Raw genomic sequence first — 24,170 nt, 5'->3', positions numbered from 1 at the left:
TTTTGGAGAACTAATTAATGCTAAACAATGACACGATATATGTTTCTCTTATAACACAGTATAACTTAAATTCAATAAATCAATGGAACAAAGCTTAAATAAAATAAAAGAAAATCAACACAAATAAGTTGTTCCTTATTTTCCGTAGAAACATATACAACATATATAGTATACCTTTAATCAAATAATTATACTATGTCTAGGTTATCATATTAAAACATACACAAATAAACTCAACAAATTCAAAACACATCAAACCACTAAATTAATTGGGAGAATTTTCAATAACAAAAACAAAATATAATGTATTTTTAGCTAGGGCCAAATTTGGCACACATTACATCACCGTTAGAGTTAAGTTTTAGTAAAATATAACTCGTCCAACTAATCCGAACAACCCGATTAAGAGGGTTTTTTTTTTATATATATATTTATATGTTTTATTATATATATATCATATAATTTATATGACTATTTTAAAATATAAATTTTAAACTAATATATTTTTTTATGGTGGTTGATTTGAACATTAAATTTAATCTATATATATTTGTCTCGTTATTACAATTAACTAAAATATAATAATTGTATGTAAACAAAAAATATTAGTGGTCGGTTTGGACTGGTTAACCCGACCAAACCGACAAATTTTATTGGGTGGGTTACTATTTTTTTTTAATTGGACGGGTTGCACTTAGATTTTTGTAACCCGATATTTATATTGAGTTGAATAAAATATAGCATAAACCGACCGACGAAAAATGAGTATGAAGTTGGCCAAGATAAATTTTAAAAAAAAAATGAAATACATAAAAACTATTTTGATAAATAAAAGAAAATACTATTGTAAAAAAAAATATTAGTGGTCGGTTTGGACTGATTAACCCGATCAAACTGACAAATTTATTGGGTGGGTTACTATTTTTTTTTCTTAATTAGACGGGTTGGACTTAGATTTTTGTAACACGATATTTATATTGAGTTGAATAAAATATAGCATAAACCGACCGACGGAAAATGAGTATGAAGTTGGCCAAGATAAATTTTTTAAAAAAATGAAATACATAAAAACTATTTTGATAAATAAAAGAAAATACTATTGTAAAAAAAAAATATTAGTGGTCGGTTTGGACTGATTAACCCGACCAAATTGACAAATTTTATTGGGTGGGTTACTATTTTTTTTCTTAATTGGACGGGTTGGACTTAGATTTTTGTAACCCGATATTTATATTGAGTTGAATAAAATATAGCATAAACCGACCGACGGAAAATGGGTATGAAGTTGGCCAACATAAATTTATAAAAAAAAAATGAAATACATAAAAACTATTTTGATAAATAAAAGAAAATACTATTGATAAAATAAATGTACTATAATGCCCTCTTAAAAAATTAAAATAAAAGGGTAATATTGTATAATAAGCAGGAGGTGAAGAAGCCTCTTATTATATATAAGAAATATATATATTTTTATTTTTTATTTTATTTTTTTTTTGTCTTATTTTAATATTTATTTTTAATATATTTTTTTTTAGAATTTGAGAAAAGAAGATTCATTATTTTCTAAAAAAATAAGTATAATTTAAACATATAAAATTTATACAAAATAAAAATAAAATCGGATGCTTTTATAATTTTTTTGAGGTTTAAATTCTCCTTCTTGTAAATAATAATAATAAAAATAATTCTGCCCAAGTGTGCCCCTTCTTTAAATCTCCACACAAAACCTACCCAAAGCACAGTGTTCTTTGGGTCCTCAAGTTATAGTGGAACAAATAAAGTAAATAAAGAAAGCAGCAAAAACTGAAAATGAAACCCATAGTTTTGGCAAATTGTTCAGTGTTCTTTAATTAAATTAGAAATTTAGAGCTAGCCTATATTTTTATGATTAAAATTATTTCCAGAACTGAGTGAGACAATTGTTATGGGATAGCATCATAGCATGTGATTCGAAATTATGGTGACCATAACTAAGGAGCAAAATGCATCACAAATACATTACCAAAAAAGAGAAAAGGTAAAAAAGAAAGAAAGAAAGGGAGAAAAATCAAAGGTGGTTTTGGTTGATGTGTCACAACTCACAGCCTACACCCCTGCTGGAACCCATATGCATTATATATATATATATATATGATGTCCCTACTACACCTATCTCTTTATTTATTTTACTTTGTTTCTTTGTTTGTATTCCTCTCTATCATTCTTTCTACTCCCAAAAAGTAGAATTGCTAAGTCTATAACTCTGAAAGCAAAACCTGAAAAATAAAATATAAAACAAGTGTCCAGTCTAGTCTCAAATGTAAAAGAGTATAGTCACTATACACCCAAGCAAAATTCAACTCTACATGCGTATATGGACCCTAGCTATATCATGCCAATACATATATTTTCCTTTTGAGTAATATATTTGCACAGTAAGAGTTACCACTTCCAATAACCCTTTTATAATAGAAATTTGAAGAAGTGGCTCCTTCTACACATGATGTAAACTCTTTTTTTATTATTATTTTAAAATATCTGTATTGTCTTTAAATGAAATTCTACATGTAGAGAAATATTATTTCTTATTTAAATATCTTTTAATAATATTTAAATTTTATTTTATTCTTTTTTATTAATATGCATTTATGGTAAAATATATTATTTAAATGATTTGGAGAAGTTATTGGAAAAAGAAAATAAAGAAGTTGTGGATGACATTCTGTAAAAATTTGATGTAAAATAGAGAATTGAGATTTCGGTGATGTGGAATTTCTATAAAATTGGCATTTAAAGACGGTTATTTCAACTGAATAGTAAAAATAGAGTAGCTAAAATGTATTTTATTAGTTTTGAGTTCCCGCTCGCTGAAAATTGACATTTAAAAGCGATTATTTTATAAAAACTGTAACTATAGAGTCCCCCAATATTTGAGCTAACAGTTTTTTATTTTTCGATGTGAGCTTTAGATGGAATGCGACCCAATAACAAAAACAGGCAATTAATAAACATAACAAAAGAACATATTCCTTTTAATTTTTTTAGAAAATTCGGAAGCATAACAGCTGTATTTTGGATAAACCCAAAAATCATAACTTGCATAAATATTTGTACAAAAATATATTTGGAACTCAGTGCCCCAGAACAATCCAGAAAAATATGCAGATTAAGTTTTCAATTTTTCAAACAATTTGCAAATCATAAAAATTAAGAATATGTCTAATGTTATACAACACTTATAAAAGTCAAGTCCAATAATCAAGTTGAGTCCCTACCTCTCCCAAGTCGTTAAACTTTGTCCAAAAGATGATCTTAAGCTCTCAAGTCCCGAGCTCCAATTATTTAGTCAAATCTTAGATATTACTCTCACCTATACCATGAAATGGTTAAATAATTATCATCATCATATTCTACATCCAAAACTGAGTCCAACGACATATAACATGACTATATTTAATATTTGGAGTTTCGAAGCCTCACCTAAGCAGTGTACATTAACAATCAGTGTTTGTAAAAATCGTTGTACCGAAAATGTCACCAAAAATAGGGGTAGTGTATATCAAAATGACCACCTCGATGAGTAGATCACACCCACGCCAACCGTTTGTCAAAACAATGCACGATGCCATCGAAAAGGGGTAGAGCTACAAAAATATCACTACATTCTAAATCTAAACCAATACAAATTTATTATCAAACCATCAATTAATCCTTAATTAAGTACTACTAATGAAGTAATAATTAAATGACTATTTATGTAACTAGTTATTTAATTAATTAATGAATTGAAATGTTATAATTTTTTAAACAGAGCATACGATTATATAGGGACATCAATTAATGCGTATCTTAGGTCGTGGCCAGGAATTTTACTAGCAACTTGTCCAAGACAACCTAAAAATAAAGAATGTGGTTTTTATGTTTTGAAATACATAACTAACATCGTCGCACATGCAAACTCCAACCGTTATATACAAATAAAAAAGCAGTAAGTTTTAATTATTGATTAGTATTTATTATAATAACAAATAATAATATATATATATAAACTAATTTAAATTTTTACTTTTTTTTTTCAGTTTGGAAACAAGCAGGAATACAATCCAAAAATTGATTTATTACCAGTACAACGACAGTAGATAGAATAGCTAATGGCGGTGATTCACAAAGACTTGGACGATTTATGCTAAAAGGCCTAAGAACTTTTCTTTCCTAGATTATTTTTTAGGTTAACTTGTAGTTAGATTTATTAACTTGTTAATACTTGGACTAATTTTACAATATTTGTGTAATATTTAATTGTAATTTATTTAATTATTTCTATGAAATGAAATTAGGTATATTGGTCAATCATAAAATTAATTTAAATAATATTTAATTTACCTTTTAAAAAATAAATATCTAATTTAAATTTAATTTAAATAATATAATATGTAAATTAATAAATATATAATTAAATTAAATTAAATTAAATAAACTGAAAAAAAGAGGTAATCATTAGATATTTGTCGTCGGTTGTTATGGGTGTATATGACGTCAGTTATTTGCTAGGAACTAATGCTATATATGTACACTCATGGCGTCGGTTCCTAGCAAATAACCGATGCCATATGTAATCCTATGGCGTAGGTTATTTTAGACCTTACAGTGTTACCTAGATCAGCATCGCTAGTAAATTTTGTCAAAACCGACACTGAAAGGTCTTAAAAATCGCCTCTAAAAGGTGTTTTTATAGTAATAAATGTTTTAGGGTATAGCTTAAGTGCACATACTCAAATAATTAATTAATTATGTATATATAGTCGTCAATACTAGCTAACTTTGTTAAGAAACTTGTACAATATTAGAATTTGTAAATAATAGGAAGGAGAGAGTAAGATGGATGAAGAGCTTAAAGAGGATGGGGAGTAAGAGGGATGGAGAGAATAATTTATCTCATTTGTGATATTTGTTATGAGGTATGGTGTTGATTGGGAGAAAAAATTAATTGGTAAAATTACGAAATTGTCCCTTAAAATATAAGTATTAATTTATTGTTTTTTAATCATCTTATTTAGCAAATTTGATTTTGTTTTAAAAAATGAAAATTAATTTTGTCTAATTTCTAAAATCCTCCCAAATTGGAAGAGTGTTTTGTAAAAATAATCTTTATGAAAATTTTTATTAGTAAAATAACTTTGTATGGTTGTAAAAGCGACCATAAATTACATTGTGAGACCATAAAAAATTATTATGGTCGCAAAACGATCATAAATTTACACCATCCGACCATTATATGGTCACGTAAAGTAAATTAAGTTAGGTTATTATATAAATTTTAATATTTCACACTCTTAATTTGACAAATTTTCACAAATTGGAAGAATTATATTTTTAAAGTTTAGAGGGAGTCCCCCCCCTCCCCTTGACAAAGAGAAGTTTCTCTCCTTATTCCCTCCCTCTCCATCCACCCATCTCTCCCTCCATACCTACCAAACATAGTCTAAGATAAACACATACCTACATACAATTCTCTATCTTCATCAATAGTCACATATTGAATTTTGTGCTCTCTCGTGACCTAGTACGGATCACTAGTGACAAATATCCAACAAAGGTAAAAAACCTCAATCACATATATATCTCTGTCTATGATTCAAATTTCACACAAAACACAAGCATACAAAAACAAAATACACAACTTGGCTGCAATAATATATGATCATATCCTTTTCTACGTATACTCTAGCTATCTCTTCCACTCAATCAAATCCATCAACAAGAACCTCACAATTCCTCTTTAAAAACAACCCCACCCTCCTCCCAATAGGGCACAATGCATCTATACATCACAAAATAATACAATTAATTATATATATAGTATAGCTAGAGAATATATCTTTCATATATTTTTCTCTATATATCTCTCTTTCTCCTTATAGCCAAAACAATAATAATAAAATAATATAGCTAGTCAATATGGCTTCTTCTGGTAACAAGGTTTTTGCAGCCATTGTAATAATGTCCATCCTTAATTTGCACACTTGCTACGCTTGTCACAATACCAATAAGTGCAAGCCACCAACACCGGCGTCAGCTCCGCCCGCGGAATATTGCCCAAAAGACACGTTGAAGCTAGGAGTGTGTGTGGACGTGCTGGGATTGGTGAATATAGTGGTTGGTAGCCCTCCAACTACCAAATGCTGTGCTCTCCTCCAAGGCTTGGCAGATTTAGAGGCAGCCTTGTGTCTCTGCACAGCTCTTAAGGCCAATGTACTTGGTATCAACATCAACATACCAGTTGCTCTTAGTGTCCTCCTAAGTGCTTGCCAAAAAACACTTCCACCAGGCTTCACATGCCAATAAATTAAGATGACCACCCTACCCTTTACGTACGTATACGTACTAATTAAAAAGAAAAAAATCGTCCTGGTGGTGGTACGTGTCTTGCATGTTTTTGTTTTTAATTGTGATTTTCTTCTCCAATATTAATTTGTTGGAGAGGGAGATCGAGTACGTACTTAATTAGTTAATGTGTTTTATTATATTTTAATTCGTTTTCGATAATAAAGTAGGCACATCTCTTTGCCTATGTGTATTGTGTAAGATCTGGTTTTAATGGAATGAATAATACGTACGTAATATTTGTTATTGCCTTCGAAATCTGCATGACAATGCACAATAAATATGTAATATTACATAAATATATATATATATATATATAAAATTCGAAAATCGAGAAATATAACTTTAACAGTAGAATTAATAACTTGCACTTTTGGTTTCCGTCAAAGAAATGTCACTTGTGTTAATGTGCTGGCAAAAGTTAGTATTGCGCTGGTAAAATAGAATTTATTTGTGTTGTGTTGGCAGAAGGACGGTATTAGAACTTTTGCCAGCATAAAATGAAAAGCGCTGACAAAGATGACTTTTCCCAGCACGTAAATATGCTGGTAAAAGTTAGATTTTAGCCACTGTAAATGTACGTTGGTAAAACTTTGACCTCTTTACCAGTGCAGTTTACAAAATGCGCTGATAAAAGTTACATTTACCACTGCAGTAACGAACTGTGCTAGTAAAAGTGACAAGTTTCTCAATCCTAAATGTGAAATACTGTGGTGTCAATCACAATATACAATGTTGTATACTGGTATACAATTAAATATAAATTAAATTTCATATACTTAATTTATAATGTTTATTGATATAATTAAATATTAAATTTTAAATATTTAATATAAAAATTATTATAAACTATCATTAACTATATATTCACAACAAATCACCCACAAATTTGTTTAATCACAATCTCATTCCAAAAAAAATCTGCTTATTTATAATTTTTTTTGTTGGTTTAACAGAATATTTGAAAATTTTAAGAATATTTTGTTAAATTTAATGGTGTTAGTAGACTTAGTTTTATAAATATATATAAATATTAATATTATTTATTTTAAATTAATTTAAATATATATAAATATTAGGGTAACTATTCAATGATTACATTTTTCTTTGACCTGTAATAGTAGGTTACTAATAGATAAACATTCATTTTTTAGAATTAGTTAATTATAATTAACTATTTTCTTAAAATAATTAATTAAATATTTAACAAGAACTCTTTTAGCAATTAATATTTATAAACAATTTTTTTTATTTATATTTAAATCCTTACTCTAATCATTTTAACAATTAAGTCATTTAATTATAATATTTACAATAAAATTTATTTTTTTTACAAAAATTAAATTTCTTTTTATACAAATTAAAATTCTCTTTTTATAATAAATTTTAAAATAATTAATTATTTTTAAATGATAGTTAATTATTTTGTTACAATTAGATGAACTAAGTATGAGACCTCAAGCTAGTCAATTGATAACAAGTGTAGCCATTTTTTTTCTAAAAAATTCTTCAACTTATTTTACTTTTTACTTTTTAAATATTTAAATAAAAAAATTAAATAATTAAGAGTAATAATTTAAAATTAAGATTACACGTATAATAAAATTTAAATTATGAAATTATATGTGTATAATTTTAAATTATACAAAGTTTTGCTATAAAATTTTAAATAATTTAAGTGTAAAAAAATAAATTGCTAAAAGATCCTTATATAGTAATAAATTGTAAAAAATTAATTAATAATTATAATTAATTTAATTTTAAAATATAATTAATCTTAATTAAAGTTTTATAAGGAAATAAATTATTAGGTTACTTCCAGGTTACAAGTTATTTATTATTTATTTTTATTTAATTTCTAAATTAATCACAACAATTTAATAGTAATCTAATGACTTAAAAAAATGTAACCATAATGGTTACAATAAAAATGTAACCATTGAAACCTCTTCCATAAATATTAATATACTCTATTTGTAACATTATTAATTTTTTAATTGTTATTTTTATATTCAGAGTATGTTTAATATACATTATAATAAATATTGTTCAATATATATTATTAATATATTTATTTTAATAAATTAATAAGTAATTTTTTTTAATTTATAAAATTTTAAAAATACATATAACAAAAATAAAAATTAAAAATATAATTAATTATATATGCAATAGGCATAATAATGATAACTTAGTGTATATATATATAAAAAAAATAATTGATTTGTATATTTTGCAGAGCTACAATAAAATATTATTGCATTTTTTATTTGTACAGTTTAACAATTACAATAAAATATTATTTGTAATTTTTTTAAAGATTTTTTTCAGGTGACAAATGCTAAAATGCACGCTAGTCCTCGTTAATCTATTGAACAATTATGTAGTTTATATATTTAAATTAATTTTAAATTTAAATATACTTAATTATTAATATTTTTTGCGTATTTTCATAAATGATTTGGTGATTATTTTTTTAAAAAAATTATTAAAAGATATTAATAGTAATATTATAATATTATTAGTATAATTTAATATTAAATTTTATAAATATTAACTAATATAAATAATCGTTAACCGCTAACCACTTATAATCTCATAATGATTTGAGTAATATTGATACTTATATTTGACCAGATAGTCAATCTGGTATATAAGGAGACTATTGAGATTATGGGAAAGGATTACCTTATTAAGCAATAATGGAAAGGCATACTCACCCAGATTGGGGGAAAGACTTATAAATTGAGATGCAATTTAATGGATATGTATTCGAGTGATTGGTGAATGTTGGGTCACAAAGTAGGTTATTTATTAAACAATGGACTACATATTTAAGGATAAAATGAGTTTTAGAATGATTAGCCAAGTATGAAGACAGTGATGATTGCTAGGAAGCAATAGTAGCGTACGAATCATGGAGTAAAACCTTTGTGGTAATAACAGGAAAAGAATATAAGAGTCTTAGATATTAATGAATCAACACCATCGACGAGAGACTCACTACAAGTTGGAGTGGTAGTTCATACCAAGGGATTATCAATGAAGCAAAGAATATACTTGAGGTATTTCTAGGTGTGTTAAAAGGAGAATTTTAGGATTTCTACCTAACACAGATACGAAGCTTTGAGATCAAGGGATGATCTTTGATTAATTATTATTAGCTAAGAATTTAGGAAATTAGATTTAAATATCGAAAGGATGAAAACAAGAAATATAAGTAGGAACGATGAAGAAGCAAGCATCTACTTTTTGTTAACTTGCCATGAGCTTACCTTGGAGTTAAGTATACTTAACTCGGGCTAATCTTTTTAGGGACTTTTTTGTATGATTTTTCGTCCCCTTTCTGATCTTACTTGCCACTATTTATAATCACATAGTAGGCAGTTAATTACAAAGTTGTCTGTAATCTTTTTACAACGATTATCCCCTAGAATCATGGGATCTGATTACATATTACATTAAGTAAATGTAGTTTTTATTTAAATTTCACAGAGCTGTGAATATCCCACTTTTACTAGGTTACAGTGAATGTGTATTAAATATATTATAAGCCTTATCGTATTGGAATGCCTCGCTGGGAATAGAGTCGAGTTATTCTTAAGGGCGAGCTGGAGCTCGTCATATGTCTTTCCAAGGTTGATAATGCTTTTACTTTAATTCTGACAACTGCAGTTTCTGGTGACGAGATGATCTTTTTCGCGTGCATGCCTTCCTTCGAAGAGATGGACGCCTCGCTATCTCTCCCTTTGGTTCACCCATCTGTTATACTTAGTTTGTATACAGTATATTATACGCTAAGTGACTCCATTGTCATTATATCTCCTCCACGTAACGAGGTTAGTGCATCGCCTTGTACACCTGAAGTTACATAGTTTCTCATCGAAGCACAAGGCAACAATTTATATATTTTTATCTCGCATAAGAATGTTCAGTCAGTAGAGTTGTAAACATACTCTGTTAATTATGCTTTTAACGAGTTATTCCATTTCAAGTGTAATTATGATTACCTGTCTGAGTTCTTATTTTACCTAGCTTGACATGTGTCATCCTCTGATATGCTAGCCAAATTTCGGGTATAACAATACATATAAATTAATAGCTAGTAGATACAAGTATGTACTGTTATTACTGTTTGGTTTTGTAAGTACAAGTCGGACTTTTTGACACGATATGAAATTGGTACGAGCTTAGAAGATACGAATACGACTAGGCACAAAAAAATATGAGCCTAGACACAATACGACACGATAGTATAAATTGACACGACACAACACAAAAAATATATTCTTAAGCATGATACGATATGAGAAGTACGAAATGCACGATACGTAAGCATGAATAGACTAACCTAAAAAATACGACACACGACAAGCCTATAAAGCACAACACGCCATATTAAAAATCTTATAATATATTAAATAAAAATAATAAGATATGAGTTTATTAATTATAAATAAATTAAAATAATAATACTTTAAATATAATACTGAATATTATAATTCTATAATTAAAACTATTAAAATATAAAAAATTAAGATTATATATTAATTAATTTATAATGTGTTATAAAAATTTGAGTATTTATAAGTAAGTATTCAAATTCATGTTAAATTTTTTTTAAGATTTTTTCATTTATACTTTTATAATTGATTTTTTATTCATTTATAAAAATAGATCCAACATAACCTTGAAATGGAATAGCATAACCTCAAAATAGAATTTTTTTTTTATAAAATTGACATAGTATAACCTAAATAGACAGCATAACCTCAAAATACAAATAGTTTTATAAAAATAAAAAAAAAATATAAAAGTGAAGAAAAAAATAAAAAATGCAGTATACATGGCAATTTTTCTAATTTTTTATATGATAATCGGTAAAATATTATTCAAAAGGTATATAAAGATAATTAAAGCTTTAAAATATACATATAATTTATTAATTGTAAAAAAATTGAAAAAGCAAAGTACGAATTTAACTCTGAATATAAAAATTGACTGATCTATTTAGATAACTAGGCAATATAGCCGCGCTTTTAGTATAAGTATTTCTGCTTTTGATGTACTCAATGATATTTATTTATAGATTTTTTAATTTATATTAGATATAAAAATATTTTAAAATAAAATATAGATATGTACATTGATGTACATATATAGTGTAATTGGATAGACATTTTTTTTTAAAAAAAATTAACATAATAAAAAAATAAAAGAAATAATAAAACAATTAAAAAAATGAGTAAAAAATATAAATATATAGATTATTTAAATAAAAAAAGAGAATTAAGGAGAGAACAAATAAAGATAATTAGATAGATTTTAGACCGTCACGTCAGTGCTTCATACTTCAATAGATAGATAAAAATGGTAGATATTATTTATAATTCAAAATTAAAAAAAATAAATAAAAATAGAAAAGAAGATATGTGATGCATAAAAAATGAATAAAAAATAGAAAAGAAGTAAAAACAATAAATTGTATGGTTTAATTTATATTTTGAAAATACATTCAATTATGAATCATATAAAACACTAATAATAAAAAAAATCTGATTTCAAAATTATTTTATAAATTCTTTTATAAAAATGAAAATGTTTTTTAGGAAAAAAAATATAGATGTGAGATTATATGAATGTCCTTACATGAAAACTATACAATTAAAGTATATACATATATTCAATTTTTTTTTAAAAAAAACATGATTATTGATAGTTTTATTAGTTTTTATTTTATAAATGATACATAAATATTTAGTCATTTGCTAAAGAAATAAGTTAAAAAATTAATTAAAAGAAAATCAAATTTCAAACTTTACATTAATAGTATTTTTTTGTCATCATTCTCGATAAAAAATCTTTCGTAATTTATTTATTTTTATTATTATTCTACCAAAAATCTATTAAGGTCAACTTAATTATTTATATTATCAATAGGAAATAAAAAATATTGGAAAGAATAATCTATTTTGACTATTTCATTTATACTAATAATATTAATAAAAATTAAAAGAGAAATTGTTTCATAATTTTTTTAGAACAAAAAAAAGATAATTGGAGAAAACAAAAAAAAAAGTTGAGATTGATAAAGAAAGTAAATAATAATGATATCACCTATATTTGTTTTGAAAAAATTATATCACGTTTTATAAATTATATAATATTTCACGAAGCGGAACCAAAACATAAATTATATAAAAAGATAAAAGACAAATTATATAAAAAAAAACATGATAAAAGAGACAATAACAAAGAATTAAAGAAATGATGAAATAGAAGCAAAAACACTCTTTCACAGTCTTAATTGGACTACTCAACAACAATTAAATAGCACATGTAGAAACCGATGTCCAAAGAGTTTCTTCTGCTTTAAATTCTCTTCATAGAGTTACTGTTACCCATGCTCGTAGGCAAGTTAATCAAGCTGCCCATAGCTTAGCAAAATACGCTAGCTCTAGAGTTAGATGAAGATGTATCTTGGATAGGAGAAATACCTTATCCTATGTTCTTTATTATTGTAAATGGCTTTTAATTTATAATAATATGGAAAATTTCTCAAAAAAAAAAATAAAACAAAGAAACAAAGAAAAATGGAAAGATTCTATCGTTTCATAATTTGTTTTAGAACGAAAAAGGATAATTAGAGAAAAAATAATAAAATTTGAGGTTGATAGTTTAATTAGATAAGTATTTTCATTAATTTCGAAGATAAATTTAAGACGAATAATTTTTTTTTAATTACTATTACAAAATATAATAGTAATTTTTGTTTTTATTTAAATCACTATTATGCTCTCAAATTTTAATGATTATCACTACATTAAATATTATTAATTTTAAAATTATGATATTAAAAAAAAAAACTAAAAACTAAAATAAAATTAACATACGTGACTTGACACGTAACATCTATCTAGTATATATATAGATATATAAATTTTATGTTATAAATATATATAGAGTTTTTTATTAAAAAAAATCGGGTTTAACTTTTAAAAATTATTAATTAATATAAAATGATAAAAAATAAATATATATAGATTTTTTGATAAAAAAAAGTCACGGTTTTTTTATAAAAAAAAAAAACTTTAAATTACTAATTAATATAATTATTAATAATAAACTAATAAAAATATAAGAAAATAAATAAATATTTATAAATATAATAAAAAATTAAAAAAAATAGAGAATTAAGGAGAGAAGAGATAAAACTATTTAGAGTGATATTAGAATGTCATATCACCGCCGCCTCATACTTTTCTTTTATATATATAGATAGATAGATAGATTCGGGCTGACACGAAGAAAGCACGGCACAAAAATACACAGACATACAGGCTGTGTTGGGGCCTACCTTTTAAAATATTAGCACGACACTGACACGACCCAACCCATCTTTTTTTGTGAGACACAACTTGTTCATTTAAACACTAATAAATATTTGGGCCAACACGCAGGAACTTAGAGCACTACTACTGTTATAGATATATTGAACAGTTTGGCTTCGAATTTTAATTTCAATGCAATGCAAGAGATAGGCATTAGGCAGTTTTACTTTTGTTTGTACGTTATGGTCAGTTATGAGAGTTGAGAGTAGAGAAAATAATAAGACTAGATGTAACAACAACAACTTTGTAATAAGTTGGAAATCGTACCGTAAATATTTATTATTCCTCTTCCAAATATCGACAAATATGCCAAGTACTGTGGACCCAAAATTTATAATTGGTTTTCATTTCCTATAACTTTTGTTTGTTTTCTTTATTACCTCACCTCAACTCAAAAATATCAGCACGGCCCACTCATAAAAAAAAAAAAACAAATTTTACTTGTAAATTAAAAAATTAACTCTACCTTTATTATTTTTATTTTTTATTTTTGAAAAATTAAAAATCTGACTACTCTCACTTGTGTATATATAGACACACGTGATGAAGACAATTGATGTATACTTTGATGGTTGAGAATTATTATTCATATATATGTTGAGAGATATTTAGTAAAGATTTCTCTTTGTGATCTTCCACAGCTTTCTTGAACTGTAAAAATTAAAGGGCCTCGCCTAGCCGGAATTTCTTACACAGTTCAAGAAAACTGTGAAAAATTACTGAGAGACATCGTCGTCGTCATCATCATCATCAATTTCTAGATTTCTTTCATCAACCAAACAAGAAGATCAAGATTGCATGAGCTGAGTTTATATATAAATTGATTACTTAAATCCCACTTTTTAGCTACTTCTATATCATCACCAGGTTTAATTATTCCTCAATCTTTATTATATTATATAATTCTAATTAAATATTAAAAAAACACCATATATAAATATTCATATATACACACATGTACAATTCATCTCTTCCAACTGAATAATTCGCTAATTAACTGCATTAATTTATATTGATATATATATATATATATATATATAATTACTCTTCTTTTCGTTCAGATCTTTGTAGCTCGTAATTATAATTAACTCAATTTCCTCTTAATTGGCCTCAATTTTACATTTGATAATCATATTTTTATATAATCTCTAAACTTCCCTCCGATTGCATATATCTATAACTAATTAATTAACCTTAATTAATTTTGTTATGGATATAAAATCAAGATCTAGGTCTTGGTAGCTCCAAGAAAAGATCACAAAAACCAGACTGTATACGTACATATTGCAGTATATATGTATAGCATTTTGTGAGGGAATTATTGTTATGTATATCGTCTTTAATTAGCAATTAATTAATAGTACTATTAATGTCCACTTATATATATATATATTATTATTTATAAATTAAAACATAATTAAATTAATAGTTGATTGAGTATATATCTGTTAATTAGCTATAGGGCCTAAGTACTTGGAAGAAGCTTAATTTGCTTCCAAGATTACAGAACTGACAGATCTGATGTGTGGTGATGAATATATATTTCGAATTCTATATTAGTACTTGTTGTAGGTTTGAAAGTGATGCTTCGTTTCATACATATGCTATTATATATTATTGTTTAATAAGTGATTTAGTCAACTTAATATAAGTTTCCATCGATGATGATGATGATGATGATTAATTAATTAATTAATTATTATATTATATATGATCTTTCTTTCGAATTCCATTTTAACAACTCGTAGATAGTTCGTTGAAAATAATTCCTCCTTTCAGCATTAATTTACTAAATTTTTTCATCCGTTTGTTTCTTTTTTTTTTCAAAAAAAAAAAATTAATATTATTATTATTTTTTTGATGCTTAGAACAATTGAAGGGCTGTATTTATTATATTATATTATATTGGGATATTAGGGACAATTTAGTTACACTTGTTAACACATGTTTAGAATAGCTAATCTAGGATTACTGTGTTTACTGCTCTTACTCTTACTCTGCCCTTGCATCTATTTTCCCCACGTTTCTGGTGTACTATTTTGTCTTATTCATTCTGTTATTTCATGTACCAGCTGTCCTCTCTTTTTACCATCTGCTGTAATCATCATGGTTTCATTCCCTCATTATAAATACAATGATTAGTACTCAGCCTCCACTTGAGCTGAGATTTCAGTGCATTCTATTTCTCTGCATTCTTCACTTGGTATCAGAGCCAAGCATGCTTTAGATTTGGTGCATACAGATCTCTGGGGTCCAGCCCCAGTCATGTCCAATACAACCTTAAGGTATTATATCCATTTTATCGATGATTTTAGTCGATACACATGGATATATCCCCTAAAATCCAAGTCTGATGCTCTTACAGCATTTATCCAATTTAAAAACATGGCTGAAACCCAATTTGAGAGGAAAATCAAGAAATTACAAACGGATTGGGGGGTGAATACACCTGGCTTTGGCTTTCAACTCAACCCTGAGTATGAGCATTGGATTGTTTGTGACCAACTGCTCATGGGTTGGTTTTATGGGTCAATGACTGAGATGGGTCATGGGTTGCACCTCTGCTAGAACTTTGTGGGTGGCTCTTGAGAATCTCTATGGAGCGCACTCGCGAGCTAAAATGGATGATACGAGAACAAAGATCCAAACTACCAGGAAGGGCAATACCACAATGGCTGATTACCTTCGACAGAAAAGATCCTGGGCTGATAGTCTTGCACTGGCTGGAGATCAGTATCCTGAGGCACATTTGGTGTCTAATGTTCTTAGTCGTTTGGATGCTGAATATTTGACCATTGTGTGTCAGCTTGAAGCTCAGGCCAAAATCGGTCTCACTTGGCAGGAAATGCAAGAAACTCTCCTGAGTTTCGACAGTAAGTTGGAACGACTAAACTTACTCACTAATACTGCTAAAAACTCCAATTCCACAGGTGCTGGACCATCTGCAGCGTTTGCAAACAAACAACAGAATTACCCCACTGGCAGAGGCAGTTCTAACTACAACAACAATGCAAATGGAAGAGGTGGCAGAGGTCACAACAATCGTGGTGGAAACTCAGGCCGTGGCCGTGGTAGAGGGGGTAGAAACTCAAAGCCCACATGTCAAGTTTGCGGACGATATGGACATTCTGCAGCATTCTGCTACAACAGATATGATGAATCCTTCATGGGTTTCACTCCTGGCAGCAACAATCCACAACAAGAGAAGAAAGATCCTAGTGCTTATATAGCCACACCTGAAGTTGTTGACAATGAGAACTGGTATGCTGATTCAGGGGCAAGCAATCACCTCACTTCTGATCAAGACAACATGAGCAACAAGGCTGCTTACAATGGTAAGGATCGGCTAACAGTTGGTGATGGTAACCAACTTGCCATCTCTCATATTGGGTCTGGTACTTTAAAGTCTAATCATGGTAATGTGCTGTACTTAAATGACATGTTACATGTGCCCAAAATAGCAAAGAATTTGATTAGCATTTCAAAACTCACTGCTGATAATAAAGTGTTTGTTGAATTTTTCTCTGATGTGTGTTTTGTGAAGGACTTGGAAACAAAGATGGTGGTTCTTCAAGGGAGTCTTAGAGATGGTTTATATCAGCTTGAAGCTTCCACAACCAGATCCAACCTGTCCTCTTCCAGTTTGTCATCAACAAATAACCAACACTTGAGTCCTGAGTTGTTTTTAGCTACTGCTGTTAAACCTTTTTCTGGTGTAGTTGGAAATAGTAGTGAGTCTGTTAGCTCAGTAGGTAGTAATTTCAATTCCAAGAAAAACTTATGGCATAGAAGGTTGCGACATCCCTCACCTCGTGTCCTGCGTCAAGTGTTAAGAGCTACTAATGTAAAAATTTCAATCAATGATCAATTAACTTTTCGTGAAGCCTGTCAATTTGGAAAGTCACATGCATTACCTTTTACTCGATCCATAAACAGAGCCAAGCATGCTTTAGATTTGGTGCATACAGATCTCTGGGGTCCAGCCCCAGTCATGTCCAATACCAACTTAAGGTATTATATCCATTTTATCGATGATTTTAGTCGATACACATGGATATATCCCCTAAAATCCAAGTCTGATGCTCTTACAGCATTTCTCCAATTTAAAAACATGGCTGAAACCCAATTTGAGAGGAAAATCAAGAAATTACAAACGGATTGGGGGGGAGAATACTAATCCTTTAGTAATTTAGTGACTGAAAGTGACATTATTTTCTCTCATTCCTGTCTTCACACATCTAGCCAGAATGGTCGTGCAGAGCGCAAGCACAGGCACATTGTTGAAATGGGTCTCACCCTCCTTGCTCAGACACACATGCCTTTGAAATTTTGGTGTGATGCTTTTCAAAGCTCAGTCTTTCTAATTAACCGATTACCAACACCAGTGCTTGGTAATAAATCCCCACTTGAAGTGTTGTTTGATAAAAAACCAGATTACACCTTCCTAAAGGTGTTTGGCTCTGCATGTTACCCTTGTCTTAAGCCTTACCAATCTCACAAATTCCAGTACCATTCCACTAGATGTGTCAACCTCGGCTATAGTGACTTCCATAAAGGGTACAAATGTTTAAGCTCTAATGGTAGATTGTATATCTCTAGGCATGTCACTTTTAATGAAAAGGAGTTTCCTTTCAAGGCAGGATTTCTCAACAATTACCAAAAGGAATCTGAGGTTACTGTTCCGTCTCCAAATGACTGGTTCCAACTTCCCTTTGCCTCTCCTGAAACTGAAACTCATCTTGAAAACACACTCAATGCCACACCAGAACCTGAAATTCAGCCACACAACTCTGCATCTTAAGCTGATATAAATCGTTCCGAGCAGTCCCATGATACACAACTGTCATCGATGCCAAGTCCTACACACACGGATCAGGTAGATATTTCTAACAACCTCTTTGTTGACTTAGATTTCTCTAAGTTTGCTGCTACTGACAGTGTACCACCAGAGATTGAAACTCTTTCCAATCCTGAAACTCAACATTAGAAAAAGAGTATTGTTCCTGCTCCAACACACTAAATGATCACTAGATCAAAGGCCGGGGTCTTCAAACCCAAAGCTTACTCAACTCAAAGCAAAGTGCAGCAAAGAACTGTTGAACCACTTACAGTTCAAGAGGCACTCCTGCATCAGGGGTGGAACAAGGCTATGACAGAGGAATTTTTTGCCTTGATCAGAAATAATACTTGGATCTTAGTTCCAAGAAGAGATGGCATGAACATAGTGGGTAACAAGTGGGTGTTCAAGGAAAACCTCAATGTTGATGGGAGTTTCCAAAGGCTAAAAGCTCGTCTTGTGGCAAAAGGGTTTCACCAAATACCTAGTCTTGACTTTGGAGAAACTTTCAGTCATGTGATTAAGGCCTCCACTATCAGAATCGTGCTCACTATTGCTGTTGCAAACAACTGGGATGTCAGGCAACTCGACATCAATAATGCGTTTCTAAATGGAGAACTTGAAGAGGAGGTTTACATGGAACAACCTCAAGGGTTTTAAGACAAGGATAAACCCAATCATGTGTGTAAGTTGGTCAAGTCTCTCTATGGTCTGAAGCAGACACCTCGGGCATGGTATGAACAACTGAAACAAACTTTACTCAAGTGGAATTCTGTCAATTCCCGTACAGATACTTCTCTGTTTTTGCTCAAGACACAAAAATTTGTCATTATGGTACTGATTTATGTTGATGACATTGTTATCACAGGAAATGACACACAAGAGATGGACAATTTCATTGAGAAACTTAACAGAGCCTTCTCCTTGAAGGATCTAGGAACACTGAATTTTTTCCTTGGCATTGAGGTGTTTCGTGATGCAACAGGTATGTACCTGTCAAAAGGCAAATCCGTTGTTGAGCTGCTTAAAAAACTTGACATGGCCAATCTCAAACCATGCAATACACCTATGACAGGAGGCAAACCTCTGTCTCTACAAGATGGAGAAGAACTGCAAGACTTTACTCAATACAGAAGCGTCATAGGTGCACTACAGTACCTCACCCATACTCGGCCTGATATTGCTTTTGCCGTAAATAAGCTAAGTCAGTTTCTCAAATGTCCTACTACTTCACATTGGTGTGCTGTCAAACGAGTTCTTCGCTATCTTAAAGGTACAACGCACCATGGGATTCACATCAAGTATAGTGATAAGCTGACCATTTCAGGTTATTGTGATGCGGATTGGGCTTGCTGTCCTGATGACAGGAAGTCAATTGGGGGATACTGTGTGTACTTTGGAGATACTTTAGTTGCTTGGTCATCCAAAAAGAAGTTTGTGGTAGCTTGATCAAGTACCGAGTTTGAATATAGAGCATTAGCTCAATTAGCTGCTGAAATATCTTGGCTGGAATCACTTTTACAGGAGCTGCATTTTACCCTGCCATCAATACCAGTTATCTGGTGTGACAATATGAGCGCTAATGCTCTTGCTTCTAATCCCTTTTACCATGAACGCACGAAGCACATCGAACTTGACATTCACTTTGTCAGAGATAAAATCCTGCAGAAGAAACTTGAAGTTCGCTATATCCCAACACAGGAGCAGATTGCAGATTGCTTCACAAAAGGTCTGACTTATACAAAGTTTCAACCACTGGTGGAAAAACTTGGAGTGAGGAGTTCACCCCTGCGTTTGAGGGGTGGTGTTAAGACATGTTTAGAATAGCTAATCTAGGATTATTGTGTTTACTGCTCTTAATCTTACTCTGCCCTTGCATCTATTTTTCCCACGTTTCTGGTGTACTATTTTGTCTTATTCATTCTGTTATTTCCTGTACCAGCTGTCCTCTCTTTTTACCATCTGTTGTAATCATCAGGGTTTCATTCCCTCATTATAAATACAATGATTAGTACTCAGCCTCCACTTGAGCTGAGATTTCAGTGCATTCCATTTCTCTGCATTCTTCACTACACTTAATCTTATGAATTTAATTTTACTTCACTCTTATTTTTACTCATTACACATTAGTATTTTTATAGTCAACGTTATATTAATTATTAAAAAATAATTTTAAATATTAAAAAAATTAAAAATAAAAATAAAAAATAATTATTTTTTTTACTTTTACTTTTTTTATCTTTTTCTTTCGTCTTCTTTCTTTCTTCTTCTTTTGAAAACCCTAATCTCTCTCTGAGCTCTCTCTCTCTCTCCTTCTCTATTAGCCGCATGCGACTCCAACCCCAATCTCTCAAGCTCACCCTCTCTCTCTCATCGTTCTCTCTTCTACATCAAATAACCATGGCAAGGCTCCCAGAAAACCCAAAACCTAAGCCTCTCTTCTCTCCCTGATCTCTCCTGCTCCATCCCATATTTCTCTCTCTCTCTCTCTCTCTCTCTCTCTCTCTCTCTCTCTCTCTCTCTATCTATCTCCCTCTCTCTCTCTCTCTCGACTTAGACCGGACAAGAGTTAGGACGAAGGCCCAAGGTCCCGACGTTGACGAAGATCTCTCTTGCTCCTCCACCACGTCGACAAAGGCCAAGGTCCCAACATGGTGACATGCCCCATCCTTCTCTTTGATCTTTGTCAAGCCTCGTTGGACCTCTCTTGTTTTTGAGGTTGTCGGGCTCAATTTTGGCATCTTAGACCACCTTGAGTCATGGCCGAGCAAGGACAGTTATTTTCTTAGGACGTTTGGGGTTGTTCTAAGATAGGGTTTTGGTGAGTGTGGTTTTTAAAGGTGAAAAGGTTTCAAGGGAGAAAAAGATAAAAAGAAGGAAAATAAAAAAAGAATTAAATAAAATAAAATATTTTTTATAATTTATTTATTTTTAAAAATTTTAAACATTTAAAATTATTTTTAATAATTAATATTATGTAGACCATTACAGATTTGCTACGTGTGCACATGGGCAATTATGAGCAAAACAGAAGTGAGATTCAGAGATTTTCCCACCAAAAATTAAGTTTGTGAGAGATTAAGTGTAATTAAATGTGTAATTTGAGTAGTATTTCCCTCAATATTCCTATTATATTATATACTTAAGTGATATGCTTATAGAGCCCGTTCTGTCTAGTACCATGTTGACAATAGTGATTTTAATTTGTTTGATGCAGCGTAGGTCTCCTTTACGGTGCAGTTTTTGCTAAAAGCCCAGTGGGGGCGGAGGCTTCGGTGCTTTGTCACTGTTGGAAAAGTTCTCATTACAAGAGAGAATATGAAAATTACAATCAAAATACTCAAAATAAAAACAGAAGTATTTCGTCAAGATTACAAGAAAGCTAGAGAAGAAGAAGAAGAATAATAACACACACAATGCTTGACTAAGGCTCAACGGTCTTTGTCCTAAAAGTCATTTCCTCCCTCATATGGACACTTAGAGAAACTCTAGAAATGCTCTTAAGGATTTATCAAGCCTCATATGCTCAGCCTAGTGTCTAAGGATGAGCATATCCTCACAAGGTTCTAACCATAACAAATGGTTTCAACTACTTCTCTTATAAGTGAACAATATGGCCTCTATTTATAGAGTTTTTACTCTCATATGAACATGAATGACCACCATAAAGCCCTTGGATGTTACCAATCATAAATTGGACGTTAATGGTATTAATTGGGTGATTTGGAGGAGTTTTGGACTGTTAGAAAGACTCTCAAACTTTAAAAAACGTATGCAACTGTATGTTGAAAAAAACAGTAACTAGTTACTGTTACCATTTTTTCAGCTTTGGTCAATTCTTCTCCAGAGTGTTCCAAATCACTTCTATTTGATTTTGAATCATTTATACACCTTATAAATAAATAAATCAAGTCTCCAACAGCTATATATTCAATAACTATCATTCATTCACATTCATAAACAATTAGTAACATCTTTTACTAATTTAAGAGTGAAAAAGGTATGAGAGTTACATATTCAAGTGATCATCAATTTAAAGAATTTGCAACTCCTATTTTGTATCATTCTACACATTTTGTAACTCCATAATGTATGTTACAATTTGACAAAATTAATACTTTGTCACACTTAATTATTTATAACTTAATTATTTAATCTAAATATTATATTATATAAAATAATATAATATTCCCCCACTAGATTAAATAATATCTCATTTGTAGCAAATAATTTTGTAACACAATATTTTATTTAATCAATCAAACATTATATTATGGAGTAACATAATACTCCCCCACTTAATTAAATAACTCCACTCTAATAGAAACCATTGCATTTTTGCATAGTGTAAAATGTCTTTCGACTTGAATTTTACCTTAGTGTAATTACCAGAAAGTTTATCGAAATTTTGGTTTCCGTAGCATTGAACCACTATTCCTTGATAACAAACCGGTGATAACACACACATTTGCTATGTTCACTCAAGAACCTTATGGATTGCTTTTGCACCGTTAATGGCCATGTGCACAAATCCAATTCATAGACTTTCTAGAGAATACCTCCTAATTCTCATACGAGGCGGCACCACCCCTAGTCCATATATGTGGAGTTTTAGTGTCTCATAACACTTTAGACACTTTCTTAAGCTTAAGTGAGTTTTCTTAAGCTTAAGCTCCATTAAAAAACCTTTCAGTTTTCTTGGTCTAAAAAAAAAACCTTTCAGTTTTAACCCTCAATTTTCATTGCATGTACTCATCCATAGATGGGACAATTGAGTACCGCATTCACTCTATTGACTTGTTATTACCTATTGAACTTAAGACTAGATTTTTACTAGTGTTAAGATAGGTTACCATCAATGAGCAAAACGCTAAGGGAGTTTAGGCCCCATCCCTCGAAATTCATGCTTTAATCTTGTATGGAGATTAAGTGATTTGTTAAGGTTAGAAAAAAATCCATCTGGCAACTTAACTCCCTTCAAAAATTTACAAAACTCTTGTCTTGCTTCAGTGGTCAGCACATAAGGAGCGTGTGGCTTCATAAACCTTTTATTAGCATCTTCGTAGATCCATAACGACTTTCGAACACCTAGATTTTCCAAATCACGTCTTGCATTAATGGTGTCTTTTGATTTGTCATTATCCAAAAGTGTGCCAAGAATATTGTCACACACATTCTTCTCAACATGCATGACATCTATGTTGTGTTTCAAGTCATTTGAACTTCAATACTCAAGTTCATAAAATATGCTTTTTTTCCTCCAATTACTTGTGTCTCCACTTCTTTTTCGTTTCACACCACCAAAAGACATGTGTTTTCCAGGAACGCTACTCGGTAGGGCATTTACTTGTTCTAATATCTCCTCACAAGAAAATCTTCTAGGAGGACGTCGCTTCTCAATTGTTCCATCAAATGTGTGATCATATCTCATTCGATGATTAGACGACAAAAATCTTCTATGCCCAACGTAGGAGGTCTTATTGAGCACTCTCATGGAAGAAATGTCTTCGTTACATGTAGGGCAAGTCTTGTAACCTTGACCACTCCACCCAGATAAACTGTTGCGAGCAGGAAAA

General features: G+C 30.1%; 1 protein-coding gene across 1 annotated transcript; it reads left to right on the top strand.

Moving 5' to 3' along the window:
- Positions 1-5,631: 5,631 nt before the first annotated feature.
- On the top strand, positions 5,632-6,624 carry LOC115702367 (14 kDa proline-rich protein DC2.15). Its single transcript, XM_030629837.2, has one exon. The coding sequence runs from the start codon at positions 5,941-5,943 to the stop codon at positions 6,325-6,327; it is 387 nt and encodes a 128-aa protein (XP_030485697.1). The 5' UTR covers positions 5,632-5,940; the 3' UTR covers positions 6,328-6,624.
- The last annotated feature ends 17,546 nt before the right edge of the window (positions 6,625-24,170 follow it).

Source organism: Cannabis sativa, chromosome X (genome assembly GCF_029168945.1).
Source record: "Cannabis sativa cultivar Pink pepper isolate KNU-18-1 chromosome X, ASM2916894v1, whole genome shotgun sequence".
Classification (NCBI taxonomy): Eukaryota; Viridiplantae; Streptophyta; class Magnoliopsida; order Rosales; family Cannabaceae; genus Cannabis; species Cannabis sativa.
The sequence above is the reverse complement of the archived record's forward strand: the minus strand, read 5'-3'. Positions and strand labels throughout refer to the sequence as shown.

What these genes read in the sequence shown, in the direction of transcription:
- LOC115702367 (XM_030629837.2), top strand. Translation starts at nt 5,941, where the DNA reads ATGGCTTCTTCTGGTAACAAGGTTTTTGCAGCCATTGTAATAATGTCC.